General features: G+C 33.8%; 2 protein-coding genes across 6 annotated transcripts; both read right to left on the minus strand.

The window, feature by feature from the left end:
* Window positions 1-198: 198 nt before the first annotated feature.
* On the minus strand, window positions 199-6,288 carry LOC18599512 (cellulose synthase-like protein D3). 3 transcript variants are annotated; one of them, XM_088806813.1, is made up of 6 exons: window positions 5,738-6,288; window positions 5,533-5,643; window positions 5,221-5,409; window positions 4,025-4,934; window positions 2,421-3,228; window positions 199-2,224 (listed from the first exon to the last, which is right to left on the minus strand). In XM_088806813.1, exons 4-6 carry the CDS (start codon window positions 4,891-4,893, stop codon window positions 467-469), a joined length of 3,435 nt encoding a protein of 1,144 aa, XP_088662939.1. In that variant the 5' UTR covers window positions 4,894-4,934; window positions 5,221-5,409; window positions 5,533-5,643; window positions 5,738-6,288; the 3' UTR covers window positions 199-466. The 3 variants fall into 3 exon arrangements, with proteins under 3 accessions (XP_088662939.1, XP_088662940.1, XP_017977214.2); XM_088806814.1 differs by lacking the exon at window positions 5,221-5,409; XM_018121725.2 differs by lacking the exons at window positions 5,221-5,409; window positions 5,533-5,643.
* A 5,228-nt stretch (window positions 6,289-11,516) lies between these two features.
* Window positions 11,517-18,500, minus strand: LOC18599513 (exosome complex component RRP45A-like). Of its 3 annotated transcripts, XM_007029517.3 has the most exons (10): window positions 18,369-18,500; window positions 18,085-18,238; window positions 17,202-17,411; window positions 16,913-17,008; window positions 16,683-16,797; window positions 15,120-15,200; window positions 14,825-15,013; window positions 13,643-13,908; window positions 12,522-12,580; window positions 11,517-11,825 (listed from the first exon to the last, which is right to left on the minus strand). In XM_007029517.3, exons 2-10 carry the CDS (start codon window positions 18,219-18,221, stop codon window positions 11,617-11,619), a joined length of 1,362 nt encoding a protein of 453 aa, XP_007029579.3. In that variant the 5' UTR covers window positions 18,222-18,238; window positions 18,369-18,500; the 3' UTR covers window positions 11,517-11,616. The 3 variants fall into 3 exon arrangements, with proteins under 3 accessions (XP_007029579.3, XP_017976069.2, XP_017976068.2); XM_018120580.2 differs by lacking the exon at window positions 18,369-18,500 and having other exon boundaries at window positions 16,683-16,740; window positions 18,085-18,360; XM_018120579.2 differs by lacking the exon at window positions 18,369-18,500 and having other exon boundaries at window positions 18,085-18,360.
* Window positions 18,501-18,870: the final 370 nt, after the last annotated feature.

Here is an 18,870-nt window from a genome sequence, read left to right on the forward strand (position 1 = left end):
CTGTTGCACGTCTGCGAGAATTTAAAAGTTCAAACTTTTGAAGAATAACCACTACAATTTAGAGGTGGTAATTAGACTGGTCAAGTCGGGTCATTTTAAATCGAAAAATAATTGAATTATCTTGGGTTCAGATCGTTGTGCTTTCGAGTTTGACATTTGTATCAAAGGTACAAAATGAATGCATTATAAAGATGGTCATCCAGAAAAAATTGAGGTACCATTGAGTAATCCCAGTAAAAATCATACAGTAAGAACAAAAAAGCAGGGAAACCAGTTCCCAGTCTTTGGATCCCATCCAACCTCACTAAATTGCTGCAAGTTACTGTTTAGGTACATTCCAATGGGCACATGATATACAACATGCCTAGTCTTTTAACGAGCATAATCTGCTCGCATGAAAGAAAAAAAAAAGAATAAATAAAGGAATATCATTGAACTGATTCACCTTAACATAAAGAATGTCCTATCAAGGGAACTGGAATGAGCCTCCAATTTGGTTGGTACCAGATGGGGGGTTGATTGCCACCCAAAGGAGGGATATGGTGATGGCAATAAGACCTGACCACACAAAAACAATGGTAGGTGTCCTCCCTCTTCTTCCCATAAGCCCTTTAGCAAAAGGATAGAGATGAGCCAAAACCCAGAAACTGAAGAAAACTCCACCTAGTAGACGACTCCACTGTGGAATAACACTGTAAATTGTTCGGCTAAACCCGACTGCTATTGCTATTAAGTTGATCATCATGATCGTGATTGGTGGTATCATCAAAGAAGTCCATTTGACAACGTAGAGATCAGCAAACTCATCATCCACATCATCTCCCGCTGATTTTGATGTCAATGTGAAAGAAATCTCAATCCCAGCAATCACTTTCAAGAGCCCCTGAAGCACAGCAGCAAGATGAGCACTTGTCCCGCCAATCAACCAAAACTGCTCATTTCTCCACCATTCTTCTAACTCAATGCCAGACCACTTAATTTCAAGCACAGCTAGCAAACAAAGAGTCACTGTAATGGTGAGGAGGTAAGTAAGGAAAGTGACATTGAGGGTCTGAACAATGAACTGGCCAGAGAAAAGGGAAAGTGCAGGGAGGAAACAGTAGACAATCAGGAAAATGGAGGTGAAGGGATAGATTCCAACATTAAGATACGCAATCCTCTGCAGCAACTTCATTCTTGGGCTAGCAAGGAAGGCATTGTTACGGGAAAAGAAAATCTCAACAGAACCAGTAGCCCAACGCAGGACTTGGTGAAGCCTATCAGTGAGATTGATTGGAGCAGTTCCACGGAAAGCATCTCGCTTGGTCACACAATAAACTGATTTCCATCCTCTGTTGTGCATTCTATACCCAGTGACCACATCCTCAGTAACAGACCCATAAATCCACCCAACACGGTGTCCCCACTCAGTCTTGTCCTCATACCAGCATGAAATGACACTGATTGCCTCTGCAACAGTTGAGGCATCAAGAAGTTCACGAGGAATAGTGAGAGCACCAGGTGGGCGCCCATTCTTCACAGCTGGGTGATCAGCAAGGGGACGACCTTGAAACTCGGCAATTGGAATTGAATCAATGAGAAATGTCGAGTTCCCAAACCTCTTAGGAAGCAGGGAGAGATTCATTTCCTCATCATCAGAATCGCCCATTCTCAGAGCATGGTTTTCCTCAGGAGTGTGTGCCATTGAGGAATGCTTGTTGTTACGACCAAAAAAGCAGCAACTGCAGCAACCAGGATGGTGTTCTTTTGATCGAGGTGGGTCAAAGCCATAAAGGGCAACCCTTCGAAAGAGACATCCAGTTCCAACATAGACAGGGCCCATAAGACCATCGAGGGCTCGCATGTTCACATCAAAGAAAACGGTATTGTGATTGGCATATCGATCAGAAGGGTCAATACCCTCAAACCTCTGAGGGAACTGGACATAACAAATGCGGTCACCTCCTCGATCCATCATAAAGCACATGCCTTCCCTCATTGCCTGAGAGTTGTAGATATAGTGATCACAGTCAAGGTTCAGGATGAATGGGCCATTGGACATAATTGCAGATGCCCGAACCAGGGCATTCATGGCACCTGCCTTCTTATTGTGATCATAGCCTGGGCGCTTCTCACGAGAAACATAAACAAGCAATGGGAGACGAATATCAACATCAGTGAGATCAATGGGCCCATCATCAGCAGTTCCATGTAATGGTTCATCACTGGGAGGTTTCAACATCACCTGTGCAAACAAAAATTAAGAAATGAAAAGGAAAATATCAGCATCACATTGTCAGCTTATCTCGACTTCACTTTTCCCCTAAATGAAGAACCTCTTAAAACTCATTATTACCAATTTAAAGCACAACAAAGGGTGAAAATATGTTCATACAATCTACTAGTTGAAAATGTGAAAATCTTTTAATAATAATAAATACCTGTATTATACCAGCATGGTCACCCCGGGAGTGCTCAGATGCTGCATTCAACCAAGTTCCTGGCCAATGAGTGCCATCAGCCATCCATGTTGCTTTTGGAATCTTCACACTCTCTACAGGTTCATCTTCCCTATTCTGTCTCTGAAGCTTCATTGCCTTGATTTCCTCCCTTGCGTGATAGGCATCGGACCTACGGCGGATGGAGTCTGGCAAACTATTTATACGGACCTTGAATTCATCATACTCACGTTTAACTCGTCGACGGTCCTTGACAAAATCTGGTTTGACTTTATTCTTGTAAGGATCCCTCTTCAGATTGAAGTAAGATTCTGGATTCCTGGGTTCAATACCATGTTTACGGCAAAATGGAACCCAAATATTAGCAAAACTTGCTGCTTCTGCCATGGCCTCGAATGTTAAAAGTGCTCCTCCATCATCAGAAACATAACAAGCAAGTTTTTCAACTGGGTAATCTGCAGCTAGAATCGACAAGATAGTGTTTGCAGTGACAAGAGGTGGTTCTTTCTCTGGATCTGCAGTCGAGACAAAGACATCTATGCCTGGCAGGTCAGATTTTCCAGTAGGGTTGCTAGGGCTTGGTGTTTCGAATTTGTCCTTCAACACATTAAGATCTGTAGCACGATTGATTGGGCAGAGCTTGGGCAGTTGGTCAAGAAGCCATGAAAAAGCAAACCAAATTTCACAAACCACAGACATTCCCCATAGCCAAATTGCATCATTGTTTGGATGGTTGATCCTCCAAGCCAAAAACAATGCAAGAACAACAACTCTCAAAAAAATTAGAAGCCTGAAAGCATACATGACACAGAAATCAAAGTTAGTGAATGATAAAAATCATAATGTTACCAACAACGAAGACATGAATGCATGCAATGCATATGAAAAACTCTTCAGTAGAAATGGAAATGTTCCATGACTTGTTAAAGAAAACTAAGATGAACTATTGCAACAAGTAAAAGGTTCCAATGAACTGGTTGGTATAGTGTCTAGGAAGTCTGTCAGTGACCTGGACTCTATTCTGTTTCTCTAAGCACTACTGCATGATTATACATATGTTGTGCACGAATACGTATTATTAATTCATCTTTTAATTTACAGTTTTGAAGCAGATAAAAGAGATTTTTTTAATTTACAAGCAATTTAATAATAAGAAAATTAGGAAATAAACATAAAGTTAAAAGAATATCATATATTATATAAATTCACTTTTGACAGAATTCTTTTCCATTTACCAGCTATAACTACATAATTTTAACCTCATAAATCAGCAGAGCCACTCATATGCAGGTTTATTTTTAAAAAAATAAAAAACAAAGAAAGGTTAAAGGTAAATGAAACAAAGAGGAGAAACAGGATTAACATAATTTTCACCTTCCTAGGTTTATCAATATGTTGTGCAATCATGTTAAGCTACTGTGCATATGCATGTCATTTAGCAGGGTACTTTCCATTCCTGTCCTAGCTTGGACAGAAATGTGGCAGTACAAAACCTTAAACCTTCAAATGTGTAATTGCCATAGTAAAATCTAAAAACATATAGAAGAAATATAACATTATGAACAATCCAGCAATGAGAACTATACCGATATGGGCTGAGAACAGCTGCCGGTATTTTTAATTTCCTAGTAAGTGGCCTCCATGGTTTGCTTATCAACTCTTGCGGCTCAACAACTTCATCATTGTTTCCATTTCCTAGATTACCATCCTTTGGCCATATAGCATTGCCATAACCATAAGTCCCTCTAGTCTCAAACAGCCAACGATTGTGATCAAAATCTCCCGTTTGACTCCTCATCAGCACTGACTTAGTTGACTTCATTAAGGACAACCTCCTCTCCATTTTGGACATCGTCCCAGGTGGAGGAAGTGGAAGTGGCCTGGCATTATTATCCACAGCTGTTTCATCCAGATCTGTGTTCTTATATGGCTCCTTACATCCAGGGCACATTCCACCCCCTGTTTTAACTGCATCAATATAACAATCCCGACAAATTTTGAAATCACACTCACAAGGGAGAATATCTGCACCACGTTCATCACTCATCACCTTTGCATCACACCCAGGGATTGCACATGAAGATCCTTTTGCACCAGCCATCTGGGGATGGTTCGCTTCAGACTCAATCACCTTGTCCATGAGATGAGCTCTTGTAACACTATTGAATCCACCAGTAAAAAGTGAATTCGATACATATTGCTCTTCAACCTTTTGAGAAATAGAAGGGTCCATGGGTTGGTTGTCAGGGGTGGGTGGTATATGCACTGTATAGTTCATGAAATCACTACTACCAAGTTCACTATCAAGATCATCCCTTGAATAGCTCACATAACGACCCGAGGAAGTTCTCCGGCCAAATGTCACAGTTGGAGGTATTGGAGGCTTATGTGACTCTGCTGCATCAGAGGAAATTGATAAAGATGATCGGCTCCCTTTGAAAGACTTTGATGCCATTTTTGAGCACTACCAGAGAATTATCCTTAGATCCCTTGGTCCTGAATTTCCATAACACAAGAAAATATCATCAGGAGAAGCACTACTAAAGATTTCGCAACAGACAATCAAGCATTGTAAAAGAAATTATATACCGAAAACTACAATCTGATCCTCTATTTGATTGTCAATATCAACAGGAAAGCAAACTTAAAAACCACCAATGATTTGGAGATTTGAACAGTAGATAGTAAAGATATATAAATTATATGACTAACTTCAAATTAGTTCAACATCAGCAAATAAAAAACGAAGAACTCGCTATACAGTAGCAGATCGTTCCTTAACTGTCGAACAAGATTTTTAGCTGCCAAGAAAAAGTAACTACAATAAGGACTTGACTTAGTTGGGTAGACTGTTTTCGCTCAGCACGATAATGCAAGAACTTTCCCTCGGTCTCCTACAGTTTCTTAGCAACCAAACAAAAAATCTTCGCTTTCTTCTACACCACTAAAAACATCTCACACAGCACCAAATCTAATAGACACTCAAAGAAAAAAAGGAAGCAAACAAAGATAAATCAATATACCTCAAAACCAAATCTAAACTTCAACCCCACAAAAAATCCAAGCAAAATACACTAAGTAGACAAAAGGGTACCTCTGAATATTCAAATCAAAAAATACGCTTTGTCCAAAACCTCATATTTTCCCTCTGTTTCTCCCACATTGCCCCATCAACCAAACAAAAGACCCCAGAGACCCAATATACCTTTAAGGAAGAAATGATCAAAACATATCTAAAACAAATCAAAATACAGATCTTAGACTTAGCATTAGAAAAACCACCACAATAAAAAGCTCACCTTTTTGTTCCTGTCTACTTTAAAAACCTGATGAAGTCTTTAAAAGGATTTTTTTTATTAGATCCCTTTGTCCAATATTGACAAAGCCTTGTTTGCGGACCTCTTAGAAATCTGAACAATTCAAATTCCTTTTGCTGGTCTCCAACTGTTGTCTATTAAAACTTGTAAGAAAAGAGAGAGAGACAGAGAGACAGAGAGACTAGGTCGTGAGAAGCAAAAACTACAAGCACTAAGACATCACGATTGTTGGACTTTATAGTTATTTAATGTTATATAAAAAGAAAAACACGCCATGTTTCTGCATATAGCTTTGCTGAGTTGGGTTTTGGAAAGAGAAGTTTCTGTGTAATGGGGTTCTCTGAGAAGTGGTGAAGTGAAGAAGAAGAGAACGTGTGAAAAGTTTAATAAAACTATGAGTTGGTCTTTTGTTGGATGGCCGGCTACTGAAAATATAAAAGACTGCCCCTGACCGGCTCTCTATTTTTATGAGATTGGGATTTGGTTTTCCTTTTTCTTACTTGGGGGCAGGTTTTAGGTGTTGATTTTGGACAAGATGGAGAAAATTTTGGGTTGCTTTCTAATCACCCAAAGCAGAAGAAAAAGACTCATTAGTCATTAAAGAGGATGATTGGCTTTTGGATTAGATTAAGAGGGAAGGGTTTTATGGGAATTTTGAAGCAAGAATGAGAAAGACAAGATTAAAGGGTATCAAAAGAGATGAAAAGTTTTTGTATAACGTGAAGGAATATACAATCCCAAAAGTTCATGTGGCCAAGCTGACATTTCCATCATACTTTGTTTGATTTATTTTGTCATGAGGTCGATTTTGTTTTCTTTTAAGAGAAAAAGGGGAAAACAGAATGTTAAAAGGAGGAGAAGATGAGCATGAATATGGGGTCATAATACATGATTGGGATCATGGTGAAATCAAATGGTACATGAAAAATCTTTTTGGGTTATAATTCTTTGCTTAGTGAAATGACTTTATCCATTGCAGTAACACCAACCTTGGGTGGAACTTGATGATGTAAAAGATTCATGTGACTTCCCATGATGAATTATAATGCAGTGTTTAAGTGCATTAATTTACTTATAAGATATTCAAATTTGACTTCCCTAACCCTAAATATTTGATTTTGACTCAAATTATTGCTAAGTTCAAATAAAATTTGAATAACCCTTAATTTGAGATTAACATGAAAAACCCTACTTCAAAAAAAAAAAAGGAAGTTCTTATGTTGATTTTTATTATTTTAGAAAATTTGCAAACAATATTGTTAATAATTCAATGTTATTTTAGAAAAATTTATAAAATTTGCATACAATATTGTTAATAATTCAATGTCTTTGCTTTATCTTTTGGTTGGCCAATTGGTACTGGCATTAAGGTGTTATTATACTTGGATTAAAATTGGATAATTCCAATGAATTAGACTTGCTATGAAAAATAATTATTAACAAAATGAAGAAGAAGAAGCAGCTGAGTAAACCGTTGAATCGTGGCCTCTTGGTGTAAACGTGTTGACGTGTCAAATGCTAGTTGTTATTTAGCTGTACTCCTTTGCAAGATTTAGCAATCCTCTACGAATGTAAACAATGATACTAACTGCAATCGTTTTCCACTGGCCTCTAAAAAACTGCCAGTTGTTCCCTTTCTGCTTTTATGATTGGTTCTTTATTGGGAAATGTATTTGTAGTTCCTTTGGTACTTTTGGGTTCCTGAAATGCCCTTATGTAATTATTTGGGGTTTAATGATGGATTTCCAAAACAGCCAATGGGTTATGACTGATTTACAGAAGTGCCATTGAAATATCTGAATGCGTAAAGAGCGGAATGATTAGCGAGTGCCCGTCTGTCTCGTCTGCTCTATTCGCTATGGACATTCCTCCCAAGAATGTCAGTTTCACATTCCTTATGGCGCGTATCAACTACTCTCTTTGACTGTCTTAATATTTTTATTTAGTTTTCATGTTCATGGATTATGTAGGATCACGTTCAACCCGATCTAATTAGCCCACCATTTTATACATTTAAAAAAAAAAGTCAGTGTTTATTATGTATTAATTTTTAATTAAATATTTAAATGTTTTTAATTTATTTTAAATAAATTTAAAACACATAAAAATTTATTACTTATTTATATAATAATATTTTAAAGACATAATACTTAAAAAAAACTCTAAACTATTTATTAAAATAAAATTTTATTTTTTATTATTTTTAATTAAATTTTTATATTTTTATTTTAAATTAAATAAACTCTTATAATTGACAGTTGATTAATTATTATTAATTAAATCGTAATGTGTTATTTTCAATCACGTAGTATTAACGTAATATATTAACATATCATAATAGATGATAACGTAACATGTTTATGTATCATAATAGTATCATCACATGGCATATTCACTATTCACATCAACATTATACAAACATAAAAATAACAAGTGATTTTTTATTAATGATAATTTATAAATAATTTTATTTAATCTAAATAAAAATATAAAAAAAATTATAATTAAGAAATAGGAGATTTGAACCTTGCTCTTAAGGTAAGAGATTGTGCACCAACTAATGAGTTAAATATTTCAGTGTAAATAAAAATATAAAAACTTAATTAAATATAATATAAATAAAACTTATTTAAATATTTTTTAAACAATTCAAAAACTTTTTAAAATATTATACTTATTTTAAAATTCAATTTAATCAAGTCAACTCAAATCAATCCACAGGGATTGGTTTAGACAAATGGTCCGACCCTTATAACACCAATATGGCCCAATTTATGAGTTTCTAATTGTTTTGTTTATATAAAAAATATTTGGAAACAGTAACTTAACCTGTTGGTTGTATAGGGCCTCACTGAAATTTATCATGATGTACGAAAGTGAAAACTATATGTATCAAGGGTATTGGGCAAAATACAAATTAAGTATCATAGCTAAGAATAGATTTAGAATATTAATTTAATGAGATATAGTACTTCTAAAATTTATTACTAGTTATTTTCTATAATTTTATAATAAAATACAAAAATAAGTTAAATTAAATTTCATCGATTTTGATTCAAAATACTCATTATATTAACAAAGGTGATTATTTTACTTCTATATGCAATCGTTATAATAATAGCGGTAATACTTTTTTTAACAAATTTACTCATACATTTGTTTTATTTATAAACCTCAAAACTAAAAACAAAATATTAAGAAAAAAGTGAAAATTATTTATTTTTATTAATTTTTTTATTTTTTCTATTAAATAAGTGAAAAACAAATTTTCCTTTCAAGTTCAAATAAAAAAAAAAGTATAAACAAAAAGCATGTGTTGCACTCAATCAATGTTGCCAATTCAACATCATCACATGAGGCCCACAAGTTGAATTAACTTTATTTAAACAGTCTTATTAATCTTAATAAATAATATTATATTAATCTTAATAAATAATATTATATTAATCTTAATAAATAATATTATATTATATAATTTACTGAGTCTGAATTTGAGAAATATAATAAGAATCGATTTGATACGTAAGGTTGGGAATCAATTATGGTCGGTCAATACGTTTCAATTTCGTGTTTGAGCTTGAGCAAAATTTTATTAACTTGTGAAGAAATTAACTGAGCTATTGTTTAATATATAATATAGAATCCGTGTCTATCAACGATTCAGCATTGAAAGTTAAGTATTGAATTTTTAATAATAACATTTTTACAAGTGCTTAATTTGTATTGTAAAAATTATTTGATACATTATATATAGAGACTTACACCACTTTTAGTAAAAAAAATTCAAATGTGACTCAAATTCACGTAATATTATGTAATAAATAAAATACTTAAGTGCAATTAGATAAATAACACGTGATTTACAAAACGAAAATGTATATTTATTTGTGCATAGAGAAAGAGAAAGAAGGGGCATTTGGTGAAATATATGTATGCAATGTGGGTACAGAAAAGCCATCTTACTCATTGTAGAACAATAAAGATAGCACTAATATAAAAGTAGAACACTAAATCAAAGATAAAAAAAGAGACGACCTTGTAATTGATTATACTTTGAATCAGTCATCAAGACCATCATTTTAATGCTGCCCTGGTGGAAGAAATGGCTGCTTCAATGTCCCACTTGCAATCTACGACTGCCATTTTAAATTTGCAAAAGGGGTGTAAGTTGCAACACAAAGTACACAGACCTTATTAATTACAAAAATTTAAACTTTTAATTTCAAAATTTCAAAGTACAAATTACTAAAAAAATTTATATAAGAGGGATTATCGAATTGTGTTAATTTGAATGTGCTCTTTAGTAACTTTCAGTGATGTAATATGTAAATTAATTGCTACAATATATGTATGTGTGAACAAATTAATTGCTATAATATATGTGTGTGAATTTGTTAAGGAAAAGATTGTCAAAAGGGTTGCCATTCTAACTTATGCGGCTGTTAACGTAGGAGACTTAAATTTTCATGTGATCACATTTCTTTGACTTAGGCTGCCTTTTGGCAAAATCATATTTTCCATTTCTTTTCAGATTCTGGCACTGCTATAATAAATAAATGGAAAAGTCTAAAACTTATCACTCTTTATGCACCGGTAATAAAATTTTAAAATCTCTATCTGTGCTTAATCGATTAAAACATGTGTATTTAGTTAAAAAAAAATCTGTCAATATTAAACATAGTTATACAAAAATAATAATCTAAAATATAATTTACCATATTAAATTTTTTTATGTTCCTTAATTTCCAGCAATATTGTTGAAATTATACGATTAAATATATAATTTTTCGATGATGATGGTAACTTTTGAAAGCAACGTGTAATATTTTAGCCTAAAATGAAGAAATCCGTTCAAGATTGGTAGGCGACCCAACTCAAGAGATAGGATAAAAATAATTTTCAATTACATAATCTATGCGAGTTAGTTAAAAGAGAAATTTTTAATGCTCATTCTTAAAGCATTTGTAGGCCACGTACGTCATATATGAAAACATATTGCATATTGAGTTAAAAAAATAAGGAATTGATGTTGTTTTGTTTATTTTTATATTATTGGATTACTCAAAGAACGACATGAAATATAAATTAACAATATTTATGAATAATTCAAGTAATCCAACTGTTGAACATTAACATTTTCTTTTAAAGATACACAAGGATAAGTAACTCTTGATCTTTACAATACAGCATAGGCTATGGTTGAGTAACCAGAGGTAAGCTTTGTATGGTGGAAGAAATTAAAAAAAAAGAATGATGATTGCCGACTGAATTTGAATTGCATTGAATTCATTGCTTGCACGTCCCAGGTTGACCTCAGCTGTGGTCCCCCAACCGCGTTACCTTATATTGCTGTTAGACTACGAACAGATGCACCCCACCGCCACTCCGCTTTTGGCCTTTTCGCCAGTATAAAGGGGAACCTAGTAGTAACGTTTATGCAGTGGCATATGCTTCATCATCAATTCATGTGCAATATTAACGTATTGATTGTTTTATTATTCACTCCTATGTTCATTACCAAATATTGGAGGCCTAAAAGAAGTATTCAAACTCCGGTCCAGGCCGAGAAGTGGATATTCGTTTGGAGTTGCAGGCCTTTCACCATAATGATCTAATGATAGAGGCTCCCCATCTCTCCTTTCACCCCCACTAAAACTCTTGTCAACCATTATTTGAATTATCTAATTATTTCTAAATTATTTATTTCACTCATTTAAACTTATTAACTGTTTTAGCTTTTAGGAACAAAAAATTAACTGAATTTCATGAAGCATCCTCTAAGATTTGCTTTAACTAATAACTTGGCAACTGACATGCAAACATGCGTGAAATGTTAAAGATGTAACAGATATGTTCTCAAATTAAATCATAGAGGATCCCTTCTTTTTCCTCTTGTTCTTAGGTTTTACAGCATCTTTCAATGTTTTCTGCCCTTTAGTCTGCATTTCAGTTTCAGATGCATCAACAGCTGACGATTTTGGATTAACATCTTTATACGGCTCCTCTCTTTCAGCTTCTCCAGGCTTTTCGTCACTACTTGACCCCTTTTTCTTATTGGGAGTTGATAAGCCTACAAATTCCACAGGTGAGAAGACACAGATCAACTTGTGTTTTATGCTAAACTAATGACTTCTTTCCAAGTTCTTCAGATAAAATCGACCCCATTTGCAACCCAGTTGTTCGACAGTAAAGAAGTCTTTCATTCAAAAGAAAGTGTAAATAATTATTCATCAGGTACAACAGTATTCTAGTTTTGCAGGAAATGGACTTTCATAAAGTTGACCTCATTTTATATAAGGTTAGATCCTATTCCTAAACCAAGAGATGTTTAGATACGGTAAAAGTAAAGGACCAACCTAGCAATGGTGGTACTCTAGCAACTTAACTTTTAGATAATTGGTCTTGATTGTTAACAGCATTAGGCTTTTGTCTTTTGAGTTTCTATCCACACATCTAAGACTATGATATAAATCAAAGCCTATATCTTATTAAGATCCCGACTGGACCACTTTTATGTTTATGAGAAACAAAGATTATTCATGGAGAGAATGTACATGCAGTGACTTGGATACCATGAACATGAGGGTAAGTAATAGTTATGTCAACTTGTGCAAAATAAAGCCAGCAGCTGGATCCTAACTTGAAGGTAATGAATGAGACCAAGCACTTAAATGAGGATGGTAAAAGTTCACTAGTAAGAAGTTTGAGAAACACACACTGGCCATTTTTCAGTAGGGGAACCAAAAAAAGGAACAAAAATGCATACCTTTTGAAGCTAGTGAAGCTTTCAAAAATTCTGGATCAACACCTTTTGAGTAAGGATCCCTGAGGAGCAAGAAAAAGTTTTAGCATTAGCTAAAAGAGTTTAATGAATTAAAATGTAAAGACAGAAAGCCTCTGGTTCTTTAACTTCCCACAAAATCATATCTTATCACATAACACAAATAGAACAAAAAAAAAATGCAGCTAAACCTGAAGAAAGGACTTAAACATTCGCAACAAGAAAGACAGGTTGCAGAATACATCCCAAAAATTTATTGAATGGCAGGGAATTCTCCTAGCCATATACTGAAGGAGTGCAAGATTTCTATAAATAAGTTCCAGTCACAAAGCATTATGTGAGAAACTAAAGCTTATTAGATGATACATGCAACAAACATCATCAATGTGGTGCTCACCCTTTTTGCTCTAGTTTCAGTTTAAAATGTCATATCAAGTTTTTCAATGTGGTAAACTTGTCAAATATTCACCACTTAAAGTAAATAGACAGTGTATTTTGGATAAAACCAGCTCAAACAAATTTCATGCATATTTTGAAACTATACTCAAGCTTTGATAGCATAATGAAGTTGTAGCATAAATAATAAACCAGCAAAACAAACAAGAAAAATAATATTGCACTGCATTTGAAAATTTAAAAAGGTATATGCATCCATTGATCTAGTCAAAACAAGGTTCGAATCATACTGAACCCTAAATAGTTGATCCTTGTTGATCAATTCTTCAAAATTCCGTCATATTGTGAAAGAATAGAACAAGAAAAAGATATTAAAACATATAATATGATAATCAAAACATCAGAGATATTTTGGTTAAGGATCAATTCAATAAATCAGATGTGTTCTATCAATTGTAGTCAAAATAAAAAGAGCTGCTTCAATGATTGATTCATCATGGTCATAACTCCATTTCAATTGGGATTATAAAGATTTTAATCTGAAACAAAGGAACACTAAATTGAAATGCATAGAAAAGATAAGGCACTATAAAGGGGCTAAGGTTCTTTTCACAGTTTTGGTTAAAATACAATTCAAAAGTTCCCAGAAACTAAGTAAATATACAAATTATATATAAGTATATAAGAATATTGACAGGCTAAAATCTTACCAACTAAATGGGCCACCGATAAAATTGATACCATTGGCATCTGTCCCACTTCTCAGTGCAGATAATTTTGAATCAGCCTCATCATCATTACTTTGACCTATACAGCTTTCCCTCGATACAAGTTTCAATCTCTCCATATATTGACCTGCCAACTGAACGCCCTTAGTATCAAGGGATTGGTTTTGGCTCTCTTTTATATTAGTACCAACACAACTAGGCTCACACTTGATCTTCAGTAAAGCTCTTTTTGAGTTGTATGCTTCAACCTACATCAATTTATTGGACAAGTATTATTCTAGGCAGACAATAAAAGCTCAATGAGCAAACGCTACTTGAAACAAGTAAGAAGATCGAAGAGGAAGAATTTGTTTCTTTCGCTAGATGCATATTCAACAAATGTTGGAAAAGAGTTTTGTATTGGATAGAAATTACATATATAAGAAAAAAGAAAATCGATTAACCATCTAATTGCTGCACTACTTGATTCCTCAGAAGCTTTCCAATTTTTTTTTTCTGGTTCAGTATTTCTCTGGGTTATGTCAGAAGCAGTTGTGTCCCTTCAATAGTTACAGAGAGATGATGGCAAAGTGGAGTAGGAGTAACACGATCGGAGAACAATCTTATTTCCGAGCTTCGGAAAACAGCATATTTGCCATATTCAAAAGATTTTGCCCCTTCTTTTGGCAGCTTAATCTTATTATGTATAAAAAATAGTACATAAGAACAAGTGGTGTAAATCAACCATATTGAGATGACAAAAGTGCAAAGTTATATGGCAAAATGCATAATGAAATTTGATTAGAAATGAGCAACTGCTTAAGATATTACACCAAAGCAAACATAATTACTCTATATAAAAGTAAAACATGCATGTTGTTAACTATACCAAGTATATTTTTAATTCTTTAACAATATTTTTTGTTTTTTTTAATCCAAATGCACTTCTTACTTTTAGCTTCAGGAACCAAGGAGTATGTGGTATAAATAATAACCAAAAAAAGTCTAATTCAATAGCATATTGCTGCAAATTCTCAAAAGAACGTTTCCTTGACAATTGTCTTCCATAGCTACCAATTAGAATCTATAAACGAATTATTATGGTATGCCAAGGAAATAAACTGAGCAGTTGAGAAGCATTTTCCCTCAAGTTTCAACAGACTATCCTGAAGATAAAATACTTACTGCTTCTTTTATCTGCTTAGTTATAGCCGCAGCCATTGTAATAGCAAGTTGCAAACATTGCATGATAACACTCTGACTGACACCTTCTCCTCCAGCTTTTTGAATTGCACAAATGTCACCATTTGCGTTAACAGTAGCAATCATTCTTCCAGCCATTACAGCCTCCTCATTGTGGGTGGGATCTATCACCTTCATGACATCTCATCACATCAGAAAGAAAGCATACAAACTTTAGCTTTGAACAAGATGTTTCCCTTAAAAGTAGCCTGAAAGTTACAGAAAAAAGTTTACTTACCACAATGCTTTCATCAATAAAAAATCCAAAAGTAATTGCTATTGGAAGATGATGTACTATCAAAGGAAGTGGCTCAATCATCTATCAAAAGAAAAGATATTATTAAGAACTACGTGTTGCAATATACAATTTAGTCAAAAGGCTAAATTAAAACAAAAGAGAAGCATAACAACAACAAATTAGTTATCTTCAACGCATGAACAAAATCATTAAACTCCTGATTTTTTTATGGAGTAAGTTTTGTACATTGTGGATTACACCTGGATGAATAGGAATTTAAGGTTTTTAATAATAGTAAAAAGTGAAGTGCTTGTAGATAGATAGGCTAAGTGGGAAATAGTGGCAGCAAGTAGATCAGAAGAGGGCACATTTGACTTTGAGAGGGATCGAAACAAGCAGAATGACTTGCTCACTTCCGCCAAAGCCAAACAGGTGACTAACTCATATTTTTATGGAACAAGGGCCACAAAGATGCCTTAATGACACAGATTATGATTTCAGATAAGAAATGAACCACTAAACACATTAAAACCATCTCAAACTCCAAAAAACATGTGAGAGCTGAAATATCCAATGACTCTGGATTCCAGTGGATTATCAAAATAATTCTATTTACTTTAGCAGTTTTGGGCAGCAAGATTAAGCCATGTAATTGTGTTGAAATCATCCTAAAGGCTTATTTAGACAGAACTGAATAGCTCAGACCTGCAGCTGGATGGTTTTCTTAGTCCAAATTCAATTGAATTATCATGCTTTTAATGGGCTCAAACTAGCCCCTGTACAAGGGATTAAAACAGTCTGTGGGCAACTAGCACCAACTAAACAACTGCAGCTGAAGAGAGGTAAACCAGGTCAAGTGACTACCAAATGAAAACGCATCAAAGATCACCAACCGTTGAAAACTATTAACTTCTGGAAACAACACATTCTGCAGAATCTACATATAGAACATATATTCATGACTTTTTTTGTCTCTGCAACAGCATTAGACGTTACATGAGAATCATATTTGGATTAAAATGGACCATTGAACATTGCAATAGATATAAATTATGATAGAATGTGTTATCCGCAATGAAGCTTCAACGACAAACTAGACAACAGATTCCAAATTGATTAGAAAAATTAAGACATCTAAATTATACGATGGAAGCGCATATCCTTACTAGTAGATTTATAAGGTATAAGTACAATCCTTACTATAGTATACGTTACCCGCCATCAAGCTTCTGCAGAAAACTAACCAACTGATTTCAAATATGAAAGAAAATAACAAACTCCTGGCTGGTAAGTTAATAAGACATGAGTACAATCAAATAAATGAATTGATTCAAAGAAGGCATTAGAACTTCACAAAACCTTTTTGTTAATTACAGCCTTTCTGATTTGGTGTAATTGCCTTAGTTTTTATTTTCCTTTGGCTGTGTAATTCTTATAAATGCAAAAGCATCAAAATGCAGGTCTAAAAAGTCACTAAATTCTTATCAACTTAAAACATATATTTTTCAACTAGAACAAGAAATGCAGAAAAAAGGTTCAATGCCAAGACATCTGGGAAATCACCTCAGGTGGATGTATTATTACTTCCTGACCATCTTCTCCTCCTAGTGAGCATTCAGGCCTTCGAAAGGTCATAAGAGCAGCCAAAGCAGCAATATTAGCAGCATCAACCAGGTTTCTGTTTCCATAAAGGCATATTGGTAAAAGATAATGTAAACATTTAACATTAGGGGAGAGAAAACATGTTAAATAATGATATTTGGCAAAACGCATAAGATGGACTTTGGTCATACCCCCCATTATCTAGGATGTGGAGATCAATACGGATGCCCCATACTAACTTGCCAGCAACAATGCAAAGTGATTCAGTATCTACAGCCCTACTTTCCCTGCAAGAGTGCTCTAAACCTTCAACTACATATACAAGTTTACACTGTAATGAGCCACAATATAGATGCCACAACATTCCCAATAGCTTGTAAATTTTGCTATAATCTAAAAGAAACATCCATAATTAGCAAAATAGAATTAATAACAAGTACTTGAGAATGATCTCTGTGACATTAATAAAAGAAAGATCACCTTAGACCACGATCTACTATACGTCCCAACTCAACAGCAGATTCTCCAGGACGGCCTGTCTCAAATGATGGATCAGCCATTGGTGAAAACTCCGTATAGATTGTAAGTGTTCCTTCATTAGGCCGGTCTTGATAAGGCTGAACCAATTTAGCCGTCACAACGCCCATAACACGAGTCTGGCCCAGCTGCACCTCTGCCAACCCATCTTCACTGCGAAATACAACATAACAACAAAGAACCAATTTAGCATAACAACAAAGACTTGGTCTACCAGTTCTTACCCTTATTTGAAAGGTTGAGGTCTAAGGTTTAAATTCCCTTTCCTCCCGTACACTTCAGCAAATGTACCTACTAAACTAAGGTACCCTTTGGTTGTTGCTTTTTGCTTACATTAGGATTCATAAGCAAATATATTATTTGGATAATTAAAATTTAAAATTGTAGCTTCTTTTGGAGAACAAAATGCATGATTTTACTTTTATATAGAATAATTACATTAGAATTGTTGTTGCATTTTAATTACTTGTTCATTTTAATCAAGTAAAACGATTTACTTTCTACTGCTAATTCTCGCATTTTAGAAATTGTTTACAAAGCAAAAACAAATGGCAAAAAAATTATAATTAACAAAAGTAACAAATAAACAGAGCCTAATTTTCATTAGCATATATTCTAAACAATCATAGAGAAATATAATTCGCCGTTTCTTCACTTGAACTCTTGAAAAAAAGTACCCAAAAAAATCTTTTAATTGAGTTCTAAAATTGAATACCCGCATTGTTAAACCAAACAGAACAGTTATAAACATCAAAGCTGAAAAAACAAAAGGAACCCAGGAAATTTTACTAGCAAATAACATAAATAAAAGTAAGACTGAACTTGCCTGCCAAAGTTGATGATGATATTACGAAATTCAAAGGGTTTTCGACCATCTATTCTTACTTCAGAAAGTAAAGCTGTTTTGATGAAATTCTTCTCATTCACTGTCAAACGCCAAGTGTTGGCCAACTTAGTATCCATCTTTCCTTCTCAATCTTCTGCAACGAATCGGCCGGGATATATTAGTAACTCAAAAATGTTAAAACAGAGCAGCCCATTTTTTTTTTGAGACAATTCATCAAACAGTTGTAAAGGTTTGAAATGAACTTTTAACGAGGGATTGAATACCCAGTGATGCAGTACGTTCAGCAGGTAGCCTTATAATCTAATTAGAGGGGCCGAAATAAAATTTGGTATTTATAATCAAAATGATTTGTCCAAAAAAATTCTAAGTAAAAGTGAAAATAATGTGCACAAACACTAAATTTGTGTGCAATTATTGTATTTATAACAGTTTATAAATTCCTTTTTTTGAATAAAAAATTTAATTACAAATATAATAATTCATATTCCATATAAAAAGAATTGAAAATTTTTTTTATTTTAATGTAAAAAATTAAAAGGGGCTTAAGATAATACTTTTTTAAGAAAAGTTGAATGCAAAATTAATTTTTTTGTAAAGATTCAATTTTTTTTTTGAAAAGTGAATATTTTATGATTTAACCGCGTTTACTTGTTTAGCACAGAAGAAAACTGGTTTGCACAATAATTAATTAATAATAATTTATATATTTGATTAAGTGAAAGAAAGGCTCTTAATTTAAGGAATTAAAAGATCACATGTAATCAT

This window comes from Theobroma cacao, chromosome 5 (assembly GCF_053813885.1).
Source record: "Theobroma cacao isolate CCN51 chromosome 5, ASM5381388v1, whole genome shotgun sequence".
Lineage (NCBI taxonomy): Eukaryota > Viridiplantae > Streptophyta > Magnoliopsida > Malvales > Malvaceae > Theobroma > Theobroma cacao.